The sequence below is a fragment of the Salminus brasiliensis genome, chromosome 16, assembly GCF_030463535.1.
Source record: "Salminus brasiliensis chromosome 16, fSalBra1.hap2, whole genome shotgun sequence".
NCBI lineage: Eukaryota > Metazoa > Chordata > Actinopteri > Characiformes > Bryconidae > Salminus > Salminus brasiliensis.
In genome coordinates this window covers 3,339,093-3,354,044 of record NC_132893.1, presented here as the reverse complement: position 1 = coordinate 3,354,044, position 14,952 = coordinate 3,339,093, and the positions used below count along the sequence as shown (strand labels likewise).

Below are 14,952 nucleotides of genomic sequence, written 5' to 3'. Positions count from 1 at the left end.
AAAGTGTTCAACTGCATTTCATGAAAAGAACACCTCACCAACTGTGAAACATGGGGGTGGATGCATCATGCTTTGGGGTTGTGTTGCTGCCAGTGGCATTGAGAGTATTGCACAGGCGGAGGGACGAATTCCACCAAATTCGCAGCGAATCCTGGACGCAAATGTTTTATTATTGTGTTTCATTTTTATTTTTTACTTCTCAATAAAAATAACAACAATACAAACTGTGCCATTTGAAAAAAGTGGCCCAAACTGTTGCAATAGACTGTATATTGTTTTGTCTTCTTGTCACAAATAACAAATATTGCTCATATATTATTTACATTACATTGCACAAATATTAGAAAACTAGAAAAAATATTTTTTCCCCTGTATTTATTGTTTTTGTTTTATTTTAATCCTGTATTACTTTAAATATTTACACTATAGTGACATGTCTATGTTTCCTGACACCGTGGTCACCGAGGGGGTAACTGGCATACCGGTCATTGACCCCTTGGCTACCGTTGATCACATCAGGCATCTGGAACACAAGAGCAATATGTTAGCATGGGCGAAGCTTACTCTGCTAACTGTACTCTGCAGAGAAGTGTGGTCTGCAGTGTGTTTGTTTAGCGATTATTTTGCAGTGGTACCTGAATAGTGCTGATGTGACTGTTCTGACAGAAGCCGCTGTCAGTGACTTCGCTGTTGGTGTCGTTAGCTGTGAAGAGGATACAGACAGTATTTCACCACTGAACATGGACATTAATCACAGCCTATCCAGTCATAAAGAAATTAATGGGAATAGGTAACATATCACTGTCAGAAAAAAATCTGTGTTTCTCTGAAACTCTGATAAGTCTGGGGAAGGCCTAACCAGCAATAGTGCAGTGTTCCTAATAAATTGCTCAGTGAGTGTGATTACAATCTCAAAGGCTACCCCAGCTAACATGTCCATGTGGGGCCTCTATTGGGTTAGCCTAACTGGAAACCCTTTCCCAGAAACATTTGGCATTGGCGTTGGCCCCACATCCACCAAGATGTCCACCAGGGTCAGTGATGGGACTAGGAGAGGGTTAAACATGGGCCCCAGGTTAATCTGGGATGTACACTGCATACCGGGCCTAGCTGGGACTCATGTGAGATTAAGGTGGGCTGTAACAATGGGGCCCATTTGGGAAGCCCAACTGTATGCATGTACAAACCCACTCAGAGCCCATGCCCACTTGGAACCCATTTGGAACCCACCTGGAACCCACCTGGAACCCACCTAGCCCACGTTCCACCCCATGTGAGCCCCACATGAGCATGTTGACTGGGGCTGAGGTGTCAGTCTGGCAAACCACTGTAACTGAAAACGAATAAAAAGTGTGTGTGTGTGTGTGTGTGTCTACATCTCACCCTTGGGGTCCGTAACGTATCCAAGGTTATCCTGCCCCTGTCCTTCCCCAGCATGTGTATCTCCAACTGTCTCCAACTGCGATCGTGTGTGTGCTCTAGCGGAACAATCAAAACCTTTTAGCGGCCCACTAACAACGGAGGAGCCTTCCCGGAAAGTGGAAACACGGCCCCTGCCCGCCCTCCCGAGAGACTCCAGCACAGAAACTCCCCACAGCTCTGTCTGACTGTCTCACACTTCCAGTGGTAAACACACACGACTTAATACAGAGTTAGCACAGCATGTCCGAGCTCTGAATACCCCCAAACAGACTCGCCGAGCGCTGGTTTGGTTGCACAGTTAGGAGGCTAACGTAGCTAACAAGCAATGGAAGCTTACAGTACTCCAAATATCACTGTGCCAATTGCAATTCAAACGGCTAAACTGCTCGAAGCTGTGAGGAGGTCCAACGGTGGCAGCTTGCCGAGACCGGGAATCGAACCCACAACCCTGTTATCGATATCCCGGCGCTCTAACCGCTGAGCCACCACTGCCCCATTACATTAGAAGGGGTGTCCACAAACTTTTGTCAGGTTGTTTGGATGGCTCAATGCCGTTAATAGACGCCAATTCTTTCAAATAACAGGCCCTGGCACCCTTGCTGGGTTTGTCTCTGTGTGGCATCCTCTCACTTTGCTTCTGCTTCTCCAGTTTTATTGCTTTCACTGCTAGCAAAGATTACAGAAGTCAGGTGGTTCCTGCTTCATTCACTGTGCCAAATGGCGCTTCAGTGGCGTCCAAAAGAAACAAACCTAGGACTGAGAAAGACAGTATATCCATGCTTTGTCTTCCATTCTTTGGCACCTACATTAGCCTAAACTAAGGAAGAGAAAGTGCAGCATCGATGTTGTCTCAGCCAATCAACCACATCGGAGATAAGGGGGATCTATTTACACTGTAACTCCATTGGCTGCAGAGCTGCCAGTTGTACGTACCTTGCTTCCTGTTGGTAGTTTGACTCTGAAAAGCAGTAAAGTGAGAGTTAGACCTCCACCTTTGTCTTTGGAAAGGTGGTCTCCAAATTACCCCCATATTCACACATTCTGCATTCATACACTGGTCGTCGCTGACCTCCTGACCCTCGCCCATGCATGTCACTTGGTGGTTATATGATATTAAGCACATGCTAAAACATGTGGCGCCCATCACTGGGCGAACTAAGCCAGAACTTCATGAAACCTTTACGGTCTGTCCTGTTTTGAAGAGGCGGGGCACTCACTTGCTCTCTTTCGCCTTTTGCAGCAGAAGACAATTGCGATGATGATGAGGACCAAAAGTACAACAGCGCTGATGGGCACAAGGACAGCTATCAGCACCGTCTGGTCACTACTCGCTGGCTTTTCCACCTTCTCTGCAAATAGGAACAGAAACCAGCGATTGGAGATATCCAACAGGGTCAGTGATGGGACCACAAAGGGTTAAACATGGACCCCATCTGGGTTGTACACTGCATATAAGGCCTAAATAGGACCCATGTGAGATTAAGGTGGGCTATAACAACGAGGCCCATTTGGGAAGCCCAACTGTATGCATCAAACTCTAGCTAAGTTGGTCCACCGACTTAACCAGTTTGACTTTGAGCTTGAGCTGGCCGGACGTCAGCTAGACTCATCTGAAGAGGCAGCCTCCATTACTCATCCAGCTCGAGCTTCTACTGATTATTTTTTTTCAGAGTATTTTAGCTTAAAAGTTTCTCTTACCAACAATGAGAAAAACGCTGCTTCTCTGAGGCGTTATCAGGGCCGGTATGGATGCCAGGCATGTCACCGAAGTGTTGCTGACCGCTGTGAGCCTGCAAGTGCTATTGGAGTTCACCAGAGTGTCCACCTCCACAGAGCTGGTGTTGAAGAGCTGTTGGTCCACAGATGTGCCACCCATAGTCCAGGAAATCTGTGGTGTAGGAAACCAACCAGCTGCTAGGCACTGGAAAACAACCTGATCTCCCTCCGTCACTGTCCGGTCCGACCCTACAATCTCCACCGAGCCGTTCTCTGGAGACAACAGACAGGGGAACGTCAATAAGCACCATAAGAGAGAGTCATCTCTGGCTCCTGTACCTTAATTATTCATTGAGAGGGGTTTGTATGCAATAAGTGGTCAGCGTGGTCAAAGCGTTTTTTCTTGATGTCTCTGCGGGATTTCCCAAGAGACTCTGGAATGTGCTGACCAACGAGGAACGTCACAGGAACATATTTATAAGGGATTTTGGTGTGGAGCAAAATGAAAGGCCAAAGAGATGCATGTTCTTCAATATCCAATCTGAGGAATCCAATACGTCCACATGTCGGCTTAAGACCGGTATCTGACCACACTGGTGAACCAAACGTCATAGCAGATACTAGAAGGTTTCAAGGATTAGCTGATGTTCTTAGCCATCCAGCCCCAAATCGCCATATAGGAACCATATAAGATAAGAAGTATTGGGACACCTACAGGAGCTTTTGTGCCTCCCCATTCTAAACTCATAGGGATTAATATGGAGCTGGTCCGCCTTTGTAGCTCTACAGTTATGGAGTCTGTTGGAGGCTTTGCTCTGAGCTCAGTACTCGGCCCTGACCCGCTCTGTATCTTTACGTGGTCTGATAGACACTCGGTGGCTGAGCTGCCACTAAACGCTTCCACTGTTCAATAATAACACTACTCACAGCTGATGGAGGAAGATCTAGGGTGGAAGGTCTAAATTTCACCAGCTGACTTGTTGTTGTTGGTGCAGCAGTGGCTCCTCCTATTACATACAGAACCACGCTATAGGCATATAAAGGCGGCCTGCATGGCTAGGGGCTTGATTTCATAGAGGTGTAGCAATGGGACTAAGTGAAACACCTTAGATTAAGGGATGTGTTCCAATACTTTTGTCCTTACAGTGCAGCCCGGTTGGAGAGCATTTATGTCCAACCCTTTATGTCCAAAAGCTAACAGTGCTCCATATTAATGCTCAAGGATTTTTCAATGGGATGTCACCGAAGCTCCTGTAGGTGTCCCAATACTTTATATGGCGATTTGGGAAAGAACTGGATGGCTCATTGTGAGATCTTCACTTTCTACTTCAAATGTTTGGCTTGCTTTTGGATTCTGATAAAGCCCAAAAAAATACCCCCCACAAAAATCTCCAGTATGGCGGAGAAGGCCGTGAAAAGCCTGAGCTCTGGTCCATGTAATGTGCAATTATATAAGAGTAAAGTCTGAGTTCTTGAGTAAAACCTAGTATTGAATTTGGCACTGAAACTGAACAACTGGCCTCACTTGAGACCGAACTGTGAGTTGCTAAAGGAAATCGACTTTCCATGCCTCCTCTTAAAGGAACAAACGGAAAGTGTCTACAAATAGAAGGCATTTCCAGCCAAATCGAAACAACTATGCTGGAGATCAATATGGCAGGATTGTCTTTACGGATTAACACATCCCAGCTTTTACGAGCTGTTAACCGCTGATTGGTGGCGTGCAGTAATGAAGCCTCCAGGAAAGTGATTTAGAGTCTAAAAGCTCTGTGGGGTTTTTTTGAAGTGCACTTGTAAAAACCGGGCTGTTTATTGTGTCTTTTGTCACTTGGCGGACGCCGAGGCACATTTCAGCCCAGCTTTTTTCCACTTTTTCATCTCCGGCTTCTGCGGGAGAAGCTCTCCGGTGAGCAAAACGTTTCATCTAGAAGAAGCATGAGGATACTTAGCACTGTCATGTCCTGATGAGAACCCATTGTGAGAGTTTACACCAAGCCCATGGCTAAAAAAACGTAATCCCATTTCTCACGGAGGGCCGTGCCGCGGCAGGGCTGGAGCATGCATCTCTGTAAGAATACTTTAGGAAGGGGTGGGTGGGTGGATGGTGGTGGGTGGGGTGGGGGGGTATATTTGTATATTTGTATTTATATATTTTCAGAGACTAACTTACAATGTCAGAAACCTTCAGAAAGTTTGTGGACACCCCTTCTAATGAATGCATTCAGCTACGTTAAGTTGCACCCATCCCTGCAGACACAGATGAGCAAATGCCCACATATCCAGCATGTCTAGTCCCTGTAGAGAAGAAGTACTGCCAATAGAATAGGACCCTCTGGAGCAGATCAACAAACATGCTGCCTAATAATGCCAGACGTGGGCTAGAGGGGTACCAAGCATTACCCCCAGCATTGAGCTGTGGAGCAGTGGAACTAGCTGTGTTCTCTGAAATGATGGCTGACACTCCATCCGATACTTTTGGGATGAGTTGGGTAGGCTGACCTCACTAACGCTTGTGTTGCTGAATGCCATCAAATCCTCACAGCAATGCTCCTCCAAAATCTAGTAGAATCTAGCCTTCTGTCAGTAGCTGGGAAACTCTTTTAATATCTTAGATTATCTGATTTTAGAAGAAAAAATATGGTGATGAAGTATAGGCGTCCCTATACTTTTGTCAATACGGTGTATTGTGTTGTATGTGCATGGAGCTCAGCTAGCCTTTCTTCTTTGATGGTTCACTGGAAGCTATCATCCATGAGCATGTTTGCTGACTCGTTATCTGAAGTCCCAGGGTGTGTAATTTAGCCCACAAGACTGTCAGAGCAGACCTTTGCTTACATCTCCCACACAGTCCAGCTAATAAGAGCCTTAATTAGTAAAAGATCCGTAGCACCTTCCGATCTAGGTCACGTTCCAGGATGCCGGGACCTTTGGGAATTGCACCTTTTAGCTGAGTTGTTTGTTTTGCCTGTAAAATGCCAAACCACTGTGAAATCACCAGACCTACAGATACATACATCCATACATGCAGGTACAGTAAAAGCAAGTCCAAATACTTTTGTCCAGAGTAATGGACCATTTCAGGACCATTTTCCTGGTGTCCACCACCCCAAACTATCTAGTTGATAGTGGCTTAGAAGATGGCTAATGCACTAACCGGCTAGTTGAGCTCCAGTCTGTAGCTGTAGCGTGTAAGACCGGATGTACCCACCTTGAACAGACAGTCCAGCGGTCACTAGCACGCTGTCTTGGATCTGACAGCTGACCACACCAGAATCATTGCGCGAGACATTCCTGATGACAAACTCCCACTTAGCCTCTCCTGCTATGGAGTAGTCTACTGCAGAAAAGCGCTCGCTGCTGTTCAGCACTCCAACGTTTTCTACAACGGTGAGCGCCAGCCGTCCGTTCAGTGACCAAATCATGACCGTCCAGCTCGGCCGTGTCGTGCTGCAGTTGAACCTGGCATCGGACGTTTGCAGAACCATCTCATTCTGGGGTTCCAGGAGCACTTGGGCGCTGACCCCTAGAGACGAAAGTATAAGTGGTCAGGTCTACACACAGGGGAGTGGACGAGGAACTGATAGGAGAGACAGTCTGAGAAACAACCCCACAGTTGCAGAACTTTGTGGACGTCTGTCTAAGAGGGTTGGACAGAGCTGCAGTGTCAGGAAGACGGCATAATAACCGTCTGGAGGCTGGTTGTGGTCTCGTCTCTGCCTCGACATTATTTTGACTCAGTCTGAGTCTCAGATTAAGAAGGACCAGGAAATGTACTTGAGGACAGACAAGGGACGTTTGCTTGACTTGGACTCAACTGCTATAAAATTTCAGTCTTGACTTGGACTTGATGTCTCCTAGTCTCAGTCTTGATTTGGACTTGATGTGTCCTAGTCTCAATCTTTATTTAGACTTGATGTGTCCTAGTCTCAATCTTTATTTAGACTTGATGTGTCCTAGTCTCAGTCTTGATTTGGACTTAATGTGTCCTAGCCTCAACCTTAACTTGGACTTGATGTGTCCTAGTCTCAGTCTTGATTTGGACTTGATGTGTCCTAGTCTCAATCTTTATTTAGACTTGATGTGTCCTAGTCTCAGTCTTGATTTGGACTTAATGTGTCCTAGCCTCAACCTTAACTTGGACTTGATGTGTCCTAGTCTCAGTCTTGATTTGTACTTAATGTGTCCTAGTCTTAATCTTTATTTAGACTTGATGTGCCCAGGTCTCAATCTTGACTTGGACTTAATGTGTCCTAGCCTCAACCTTAACTTGGACTTGATGTGTCCTAGTCTCAGTCTTGATTTGGACTTAATGTGTCCTAGTCTCGATCTTTACTTAGACTCTATGTGCCCAGGTCTCAATCTTGACTTGGACTTAATGTTTCTGAGCCTCTTTTTTGACTTGGACTGAATGTGTCCTTGTCTAAGTCTCGGTATGGACTTGATATGACCTAGTCTCATTCTTGATTTGTACTTGATGTGCCTTGGTCTCTGTCTTCACTTTGACTCAGTGTGTCCCTGTCTCAGTCTTGACCTGGACTTAATGTTTTGATTTTAACTTGAACTCAAAATGTCCTGGTCTTGGTCTAGAATTTATGTGTCCCAGTCTCTGTCTTGATTTAGAAGCGATGTGTCCTTGTCCCAGTCTTGATTTGGACTTGATATGTCCTAGTCTTGGTCCTGAATTGGACTTTATGTGTCCTGGTTATTTTGAGCGTCTCTACAGAGTTAGGCTAATTTAGCATTAAGCATCTTATTGGGGTAGGGTGTTGTGCATGCCCGGCCATGGGATTGAACCCTAGACACAGGGAAAGCAATGCTGCCGCTACCCTACACCTTCATCCTGCTAATAGACAGCATCCCTCCCCTCTGCTTTTGCCTTTCTGCCTGTGTTTGTTTATTTGTGGCTGGCAAAATTCCCCCCGAAATTAGGTTGTGTCTGTCATTTGCTGACTAGCTTTAGTCTTTAGCATAATTTTAAAGCAAAGCGCATCTTTCTCATGCTTATCCACAGTAAGCCTGAAAGCAGTGTGCTGCAAGTCTGGCTCCAGGTAGAGCTGAAGTGATTTCACTGTAGGAATTTGCATGTTAGCCTTTAAACAAAAGTGCTTCAGTGAGCTCCCAGGCGCTGCTGGCATGGCCTGATAAACAGGACGCCGTCTCACCGCATATTAAAGGGTTTAATCACTTCCAAAGGAGAGCATGCAGTGATTAGTGAAGACGAAGCGAGCGCCCATCATGCTGGAGTGATGAATTAGGGCCACGTAGGCAGCTGCACTCTCTCGCGCTGTCGCCAGTACGTGATTCGATTTATTGCAAACGTCGAGCGAACGAGGAAAGACGAGGCTGAAGCAGCTTCACCATCAAACATCAACAAGGATAAAGTAGAGACAATGCTCGCCACTTTTCACACCGAAGCAAACTACTCCCGTGCCCACCATTTCACTCACTGGCCACTTTATTAGAAACACCTACCTTGTACTTCCACTAACTGGCCACTTTATTGGAAACCCCTACCTTGTGCTTCCACTCACTGGCCACTTTGTTAGAAACACCTACCTTGTAACTCCACTCACTGGCCACTTTGTTGGAAACACCTACCTTGTACTTCCACTAACTGGCCACTTTATTAGAAACCCTTACCTTGTAATTCCACTCACTGGCCACTTTATTAGAAACCCTTACTTTGTACTTCCACTAACTGGCCACTTTATTAGAAACACCTATGTTGTACTTTCACTAACTGGCCACTTTATTAGAAACCCTTACTTTGTACTTCCACTCACTGGCCACTTTATTAGAAACCCTTACTTTGTACTTCCACTAACTGGCCACTTTATTAGAAACACCTATGTTGTACTTTCACTAACTGGCCACTTTATTAGAAACCCCTACCTTGTAATTCCACTCACTTGCCACTTTATTAGAAACACCTATGTTGTACTTCCACTCACTGGCCACTTTATTAGAAACACCTATATTGTACTTCCACTCACTGGCCACTTTATTGGAAACCCTTACCTTGTAATTCCACTCACTGGCCACTTTATTAGAAACCCTTACTTTGTACTTCCACTAACTGGCCACTTTATTAGAAACACCTATGTTGTACTTTCACTAACTGGCCACTTTATTAGAAACCCCTACCCTTTAATTCCACTCACTGGCCACTTTATTAGAAACACCTATGTTGTACTTCCACTCACTGGCCACTTTAATAGAAACACCTATGTTGTACTTCCACTCACTGGCCACTTTATTGGAAACCCCTACCTTGTGCTTCCACTTACTGGCCACTTTGTTAGAAACACCTATGTTGTACTTCCACTCACTGGCCACTTTATTGGAAACCCCTACCTTGTACTTTCACTAACTGGCCACTTTATTAGAAACGCCTACCTTGTAATTCTACTCACTGGTCACTTTATTAGAAACCCCTACCTTGTAACTCTACTCACTGGCCACTTTATTGGAAACACCTACCTTGTACTTTCTCTTCCTGGCCACTTTATTAGAAACACCTAGCTTTTATCTACACCCCTCTCTACCCCACTCATCAGGTTGGGACCACACAGCCTTTGTTGTCCAGATATTAGTGGGTTGGTGGACTGTTCTCAGCTCTGCAGTGACAAATGCAGGCACCAGGGTGGAATTACAAGGTGACGTTTCTGATAAAGTGGCCAGTGTGTGTTTACAGGGTGTAAAAAACCCATCAACACCACTGTAGCTGATACGCTGGTGAACAGGTTAAGAGCTGCTGGTGAACTTTCTTGGACGGCTCACGCACCTACTGTAACTCAGCAGCCAGTGGTCAGTGGTGAGCTTTGTGTATCTGACCTGTGTATCACAGGTCAGTCAACCGAACCATATCATAGGTCAGTCAACGCCACAAATAAGCTCTCAAGCTCTAATCCAGACAGGCTGAGCCTAGGACAGCAGAAGTCAGTGGAATGCAGATAGACCCTTTATAAACCCCCCACAGAAGGATTTGGGCGCTCCCTTCGGCATGCCGACCTTTCGATATCTGATAACGGTTCAGGAAACTTGTCAACCTGGATGCGCTCGGGTTTTCTGAAAAGCAAAGCAACAGCGCAGGAGGAGCGTGAATACTCACCCCCAGAGATGAAAAGCAGGAGAGCGGCGAGGGCAAACGTGTCCATGCTCCTTCACAAATGCTCATGCCAGTTTGTAAAGCCTGCGGGTTTAGATAAAGGACGGCGTCAGCTTCGGAAACAGCCTTGAAATGAATACCGCTGCAGATTTCAGCGGCGTACTGTGAGATGCGACCTTGAAAGGAATAAAAAGAGAACTTTCAATGAGGTGAAAAGCCTGTTTTATGTAGTAGTGAGGTGTGCACATTCGGCCTTGGTGTGGCATTGGTCAGAAATCTCAGCTTTGCGTTACGTAGAGTTGTCTCTCACTTTATAACACCTTAAAACCATGTTCATCCAGCAATTCCTGGAATGCTAGAACCTTAAAGGCGGATAATGCATTTACTAAGTATCTTAGTGGATCTTTGATGCTTAATTGGGGCTAAAAGTGCTCAGGTGTTGATTAATTAGCTTTTTACCACCCTGTTACGGCTCACAGAACCCACATATTATCACCAAACTTTATCCGTAAACAGGCATCATGCTGAATGTTACGAGACCCCCCTATTCCTATGATAACCAGTGGCCGGCCCCCTCATTTACAACGCACAGCTTTATCACTGTAATTATTCCCAAGTCTTATCGGCTAGTGCCGCTGTCCCCCAGCGCGATGTGCTGTTAGTGCGCTTAGCTTTTAGCCTTGCCCCCACTCGCTTCCCCAGGTTTGAGACCAGTAAACTTAGGATGAGTTTAGGTCCAGTTTGGTTCAGCTGAGGTCGTCCAGTGTTTTTCTGAGAGAGCGGACGGTGCAGGGAAGAGATCGGCATCGGCTAATGTTAGCTTTTAGCCTAGCGCAAATCCCCATTTGCCTCCCTGGCTTTTGGCTTTCCTGTGCCATTATGAGCTCTTTTGCGGACACTGGAAAAGCCACGGACACAAGGCCTGGTTCCCGTAGAGACCCGTCTTCCCACAACTAGCAGAATCTGGAGGTGATGAGCTGCTTTCTAGTGTCAACACCACCCTATTATATTCACCTGAAGCTGCTGTAGCATTTTACCGTTTAGCCAGCTTTAACTAGGGGGCTAGTGGGCGGGGTTAATGTTAAATTTGGGCTTGTAAATATAACGAGTCAGGACTGTCCCAGCTAACATGTCCAGCTCATGTCGGGCCTGTATGGGTGGCCCAAATGGGAATCAGGGCATTTTGTCCTCGGGTTCCACGTTGGCCCCACATGTGGATACCCATCAGGGTCAGTAATGGGATCAGGAAAGGGACCAGGTTAAACATGAGCCCCAACTGGGTTGTATACAGGGCCTTGATGGGTCCCATGTGAGATTAAGGTGGACTGTTTCGATGGAGCCCATTTGGGAAGCCCAATTGGGTCCCAGTAAAAATGCTCACCTGGAACCCACCTGGGGTTTTGAAATTGGCCCGCTTTCAAGGTTGGGCCCATGTTTGAGGTTCAGGGTTTGTTACTTCCATAAACCGAACTCTCATTATTCAGCTACACCACGAGAAACACAGATCGGCATTCAGTCAAAAAACTGTGGCCTTCCTTTTTGCCCATGCTTTACTTTTCCTAACAGACCAAAACACACCATAATGTTTTTATATAGGCCCATTTTACACCACTTGATTGTACACCGTCTGAACACTTACTGGTAAAGGACCGAAAAAGACTTCAGATTACATCCAGCTCCATCAATAAGCTGGATAAGCTGATAAAATCGATAGAATTTGCTGAAAACCAGCTATTTAAATCAACATGCCTACCTGAAAGCCCAATCCAACGGCTTATCGAGAACACAAACCTTTTCCAACTTCCTTCCTCAGCTCAGAGTAGGTGTGGAAACAATGTCCTCCACCGAAAGGAGGTCAAAGTCCAGCTACCTGCCATTCTTCTTATCACACAAACATGAGATGAGCAGTAGCAGTCAAGCGGACCTGTTTTTTTGCACACAAGCCCAGCAGCACCAAAGCTTGGTGGGGAGGATTACGAGGTGCAGAGCGATTACTGACATGCCAACCAAGCTGGACCGTCTACCAGTAAGACTGCACTCCACCTCTGACGCCGCTGTTTGCATGATAGTTTTACATTCACTGAAACTGACACACCCACAGAGCAACGGCCAGTCTCCATACCAGTCATTTCCAAACCCCGCCCACTATATAAAAGTCTGGTACAGGAACATCTGCTGTGCGTTCCCTTTAATGCAGGTGCGTGCCGAGACAATAAGGCATTGGTATGAGTCAACATGGGCTATTGTGTTCCCAAGGGAACTGGATGAAATACCAGGTACTTACACTGTTTAACATCAGCATTGAAAAGCTGCTGTTGAACAGCATTGACCAAATGAACGGGGGCACCCTTCACCCAGGTGGGTGCCCAGGTGCACCTGCAAGCACCTGACTGATGGAGCTACGTCCAATTTCTTTGGGATGACTTGGAGTGGCATATCTAATCATCTAACGAGTAGCTGACCTCACTAATGCTGTTTCGTGAGGCCGAATACAATCAAATCCCTCACAGCAATGTTTTAAAATCGAAGGTAAAGCCTTTCCAGAAGAATAGAGACTGCTACTACTGCTACTGTTACTTTATAGGAACCACATACCTTGTTCTTCCACTCAGTGGCCACTTTATTGGAAACAGATACTGTATACGTTCTTAGCCACTTTTTAGGGGGGAAACTTAAGTTAAACCTTCACTCACTGGCCACTTTATTAGAAACACCTACCTTTTACTTCCACTCAATGGCCACTTTATTGGAAACACCAACCTCGCACTTCTACTGAATGGCCACTTTATTGGAAACACCAACCTCGTACTTCCACTCAATGGCCACTTTATTAGAAACGCCTATCTTGTACTTCCACTCACTGGCCACTTTATTGGAAACACTTACCTCACACTTCCACTCACTGGCCACTTTATTGGAAACACTTACCTCACACTTCCACTCAATGGCCACTTTATTAGAAACATCTATCTTGTACTTCCACTCACTGGCCACTTTATTGGAAACACCAACCTCGTACTTCCACTCAATGGCCACTTTATTAGAAACACCTACCTTTTACTTCCACTCAATGGCCACTTTATTGGAAACACCAACCTCGCACTTCTACTGAATGGCCACTTTATTGGAAACACCAACCTCGTACTTCCACTCAATGGCCACTTTATTAGAAACGCCTACCTTGTACCTCCACTCAATGGCCACTTTATTAGAAACATCTATCTTGTGCCTTCACTTAATGGCCACTTTATTAGAAACCCCTATCTTGTGCCTCCACTCAATGGCCACTTTATTAGAAACACCTACCTGTGCTTCCACTCACTGGCCACTTTATTGGAAACACTTACCTCGTACTTCCACTTGGTGGCCACTTTATTGGAAACACCTACCTCATACTTCCACTCACTGCCCACTTTAACATCACATCTAGGATCAGTACCTGACCTCACTAATGGTCTCTTGTGAGGCTGAATGCAATCAAATTTCTCACAGCAATGTTTCAACATTTAGGGTAGAGAGGTCCACGCTGCTTTGGAGGTCAGGCTCCTCAGAGCTGCTGGGGTTTATCTCCATCACTACGTGGTTTTTACACTAACAGGATGAACCTGTCCTCTGTCCTGCTGTGCAGTGCTGGTACTGTTCCTGCACTGGTCAGGCCAGCAAAGGCTCCAGCTTCAGGGAGTGGACAGGGGTCACTGTGCTAGCTGAGCACCAGGCAGGTGTGAGGCATGTGAAGTGTGATTCTCCTGCTGTGGACAGGCATGGGATGAGGGCCCACACGTTTGATTGGAGTCAGTGGGTGGGGATGAAGACACAGGGTCAAACCACAAGGTTAGGTGTTGGCACACATGATACCAGTTAATGGACATGCAGCCTTCAACTGCATCCAACTGAGTTCATACATGGGCGAACACCCACCTCCCCTCATTACAAACACCTACCTTATACTTCCACCTACTGGCCAATTTATTAGAAACACCTACCTTGTGACTCCACCTACTGGCCAATTTATCTGAAACACCTATAGTTTGTTCTTTCACTAAATATCCCACTTTATTAGAAACCCCTACCTTGTGACTCCACCTACTGGCCAATTTATCTGAAACACCTACCTTGTGACTCCACCTACTGGCCAATTTATTAGAAACACCTATAGCTTGTTCTTTCACTAAATATGCCACTTTATTAGAAACCCCTACCTTGTGACTCCACCTACTGGCCAATTTATCTGAAACACCTACCTGGTGACTCCACCTACTGGCCACTTTGTTAGAAACACCTACCTTGTGACTCCACCTACTGGCCAATTTATCTGAAACACCTATAGCTTGTTCTTTCACTAAATATGCCACTTTATTAGAAACCCCTACCTTGTGACTCCACCTACTGGCCACTTTATTGGAAACACCTACCTTGTGACTCCACTCACTGGCCACTTTATTGGAAACACCTACCTTGTACTTTAACCTACTGTTTTTTTTTTGGAAACACCTACCTTGTAACTCCACGCATTGGCCACTTTATTAGAAACATCTACCTTGTGCTTCTACCTAGTGGCCACTTTATTAGAAACCCCTACCTTGTGACTCCACCTACTGGCCACTTTGTTAGAAACACCTACCTTGTACTTTTACTAACTGGCCACTTTATTGGAAACACCTACCTTGTACTTCATCTCACTGGCCACTTTATTGGAAACATCTACC

The 14,952-nt window shown here is 45.8% G+C and overlaps 1 protein-coding gene across 4 annotated transcripts; it reads right to left on the bottom strand.

Annotated features, from left to right (window-relative positions):
* Nucleotides 1-234: 234 nt before the first annotated feature.
* igsf5a (immunoglobulin superfamily, member 5a) lies at nt 235-12,304 on the bottom strand. 4 transcript variants are annotated; one of them, XM_072658869.1, is made up of 9 exons: nt 12,000-12,304; nt 10,250-10,422; nt 6,347-6,661; nt 3,121-3,411; nt 2,640-2,771; nt 2,356-2,380; nt 1,384-1,478; nt 636-703; nt 235-523 (listed from the first exon to the last, which is right to left on the bottom strand). In XM_072658869.1, the coding sequence occupies exons 2-9, from the start codon at nt 10,293-10,295 to the stop codon at nt 419-421; spliced, it is 1,077 nt and encodes a 358-aa protein (XP_072514970.1). In that variant the 5' UTR covers nt 10,296-10,422; nt 12,000-12,304; the 3' UTR covers nt 235-418. The 4 variants fall into 4 exon arrangements, with proteins under 4 accessions (XP_072514970.1, XP_072514972.1, XP_072514973.1 ...); XM_072658871.1 differs by having other exon boundaries at nt 10,250-10,330; XM_072658872.1 differs by having other exon boundaries at nt 10,250-10,330; nt 12,038-12,304.
* Between the last annotated feature and the right edge of the window lie 2,648 nt (nt 12,305-14,952).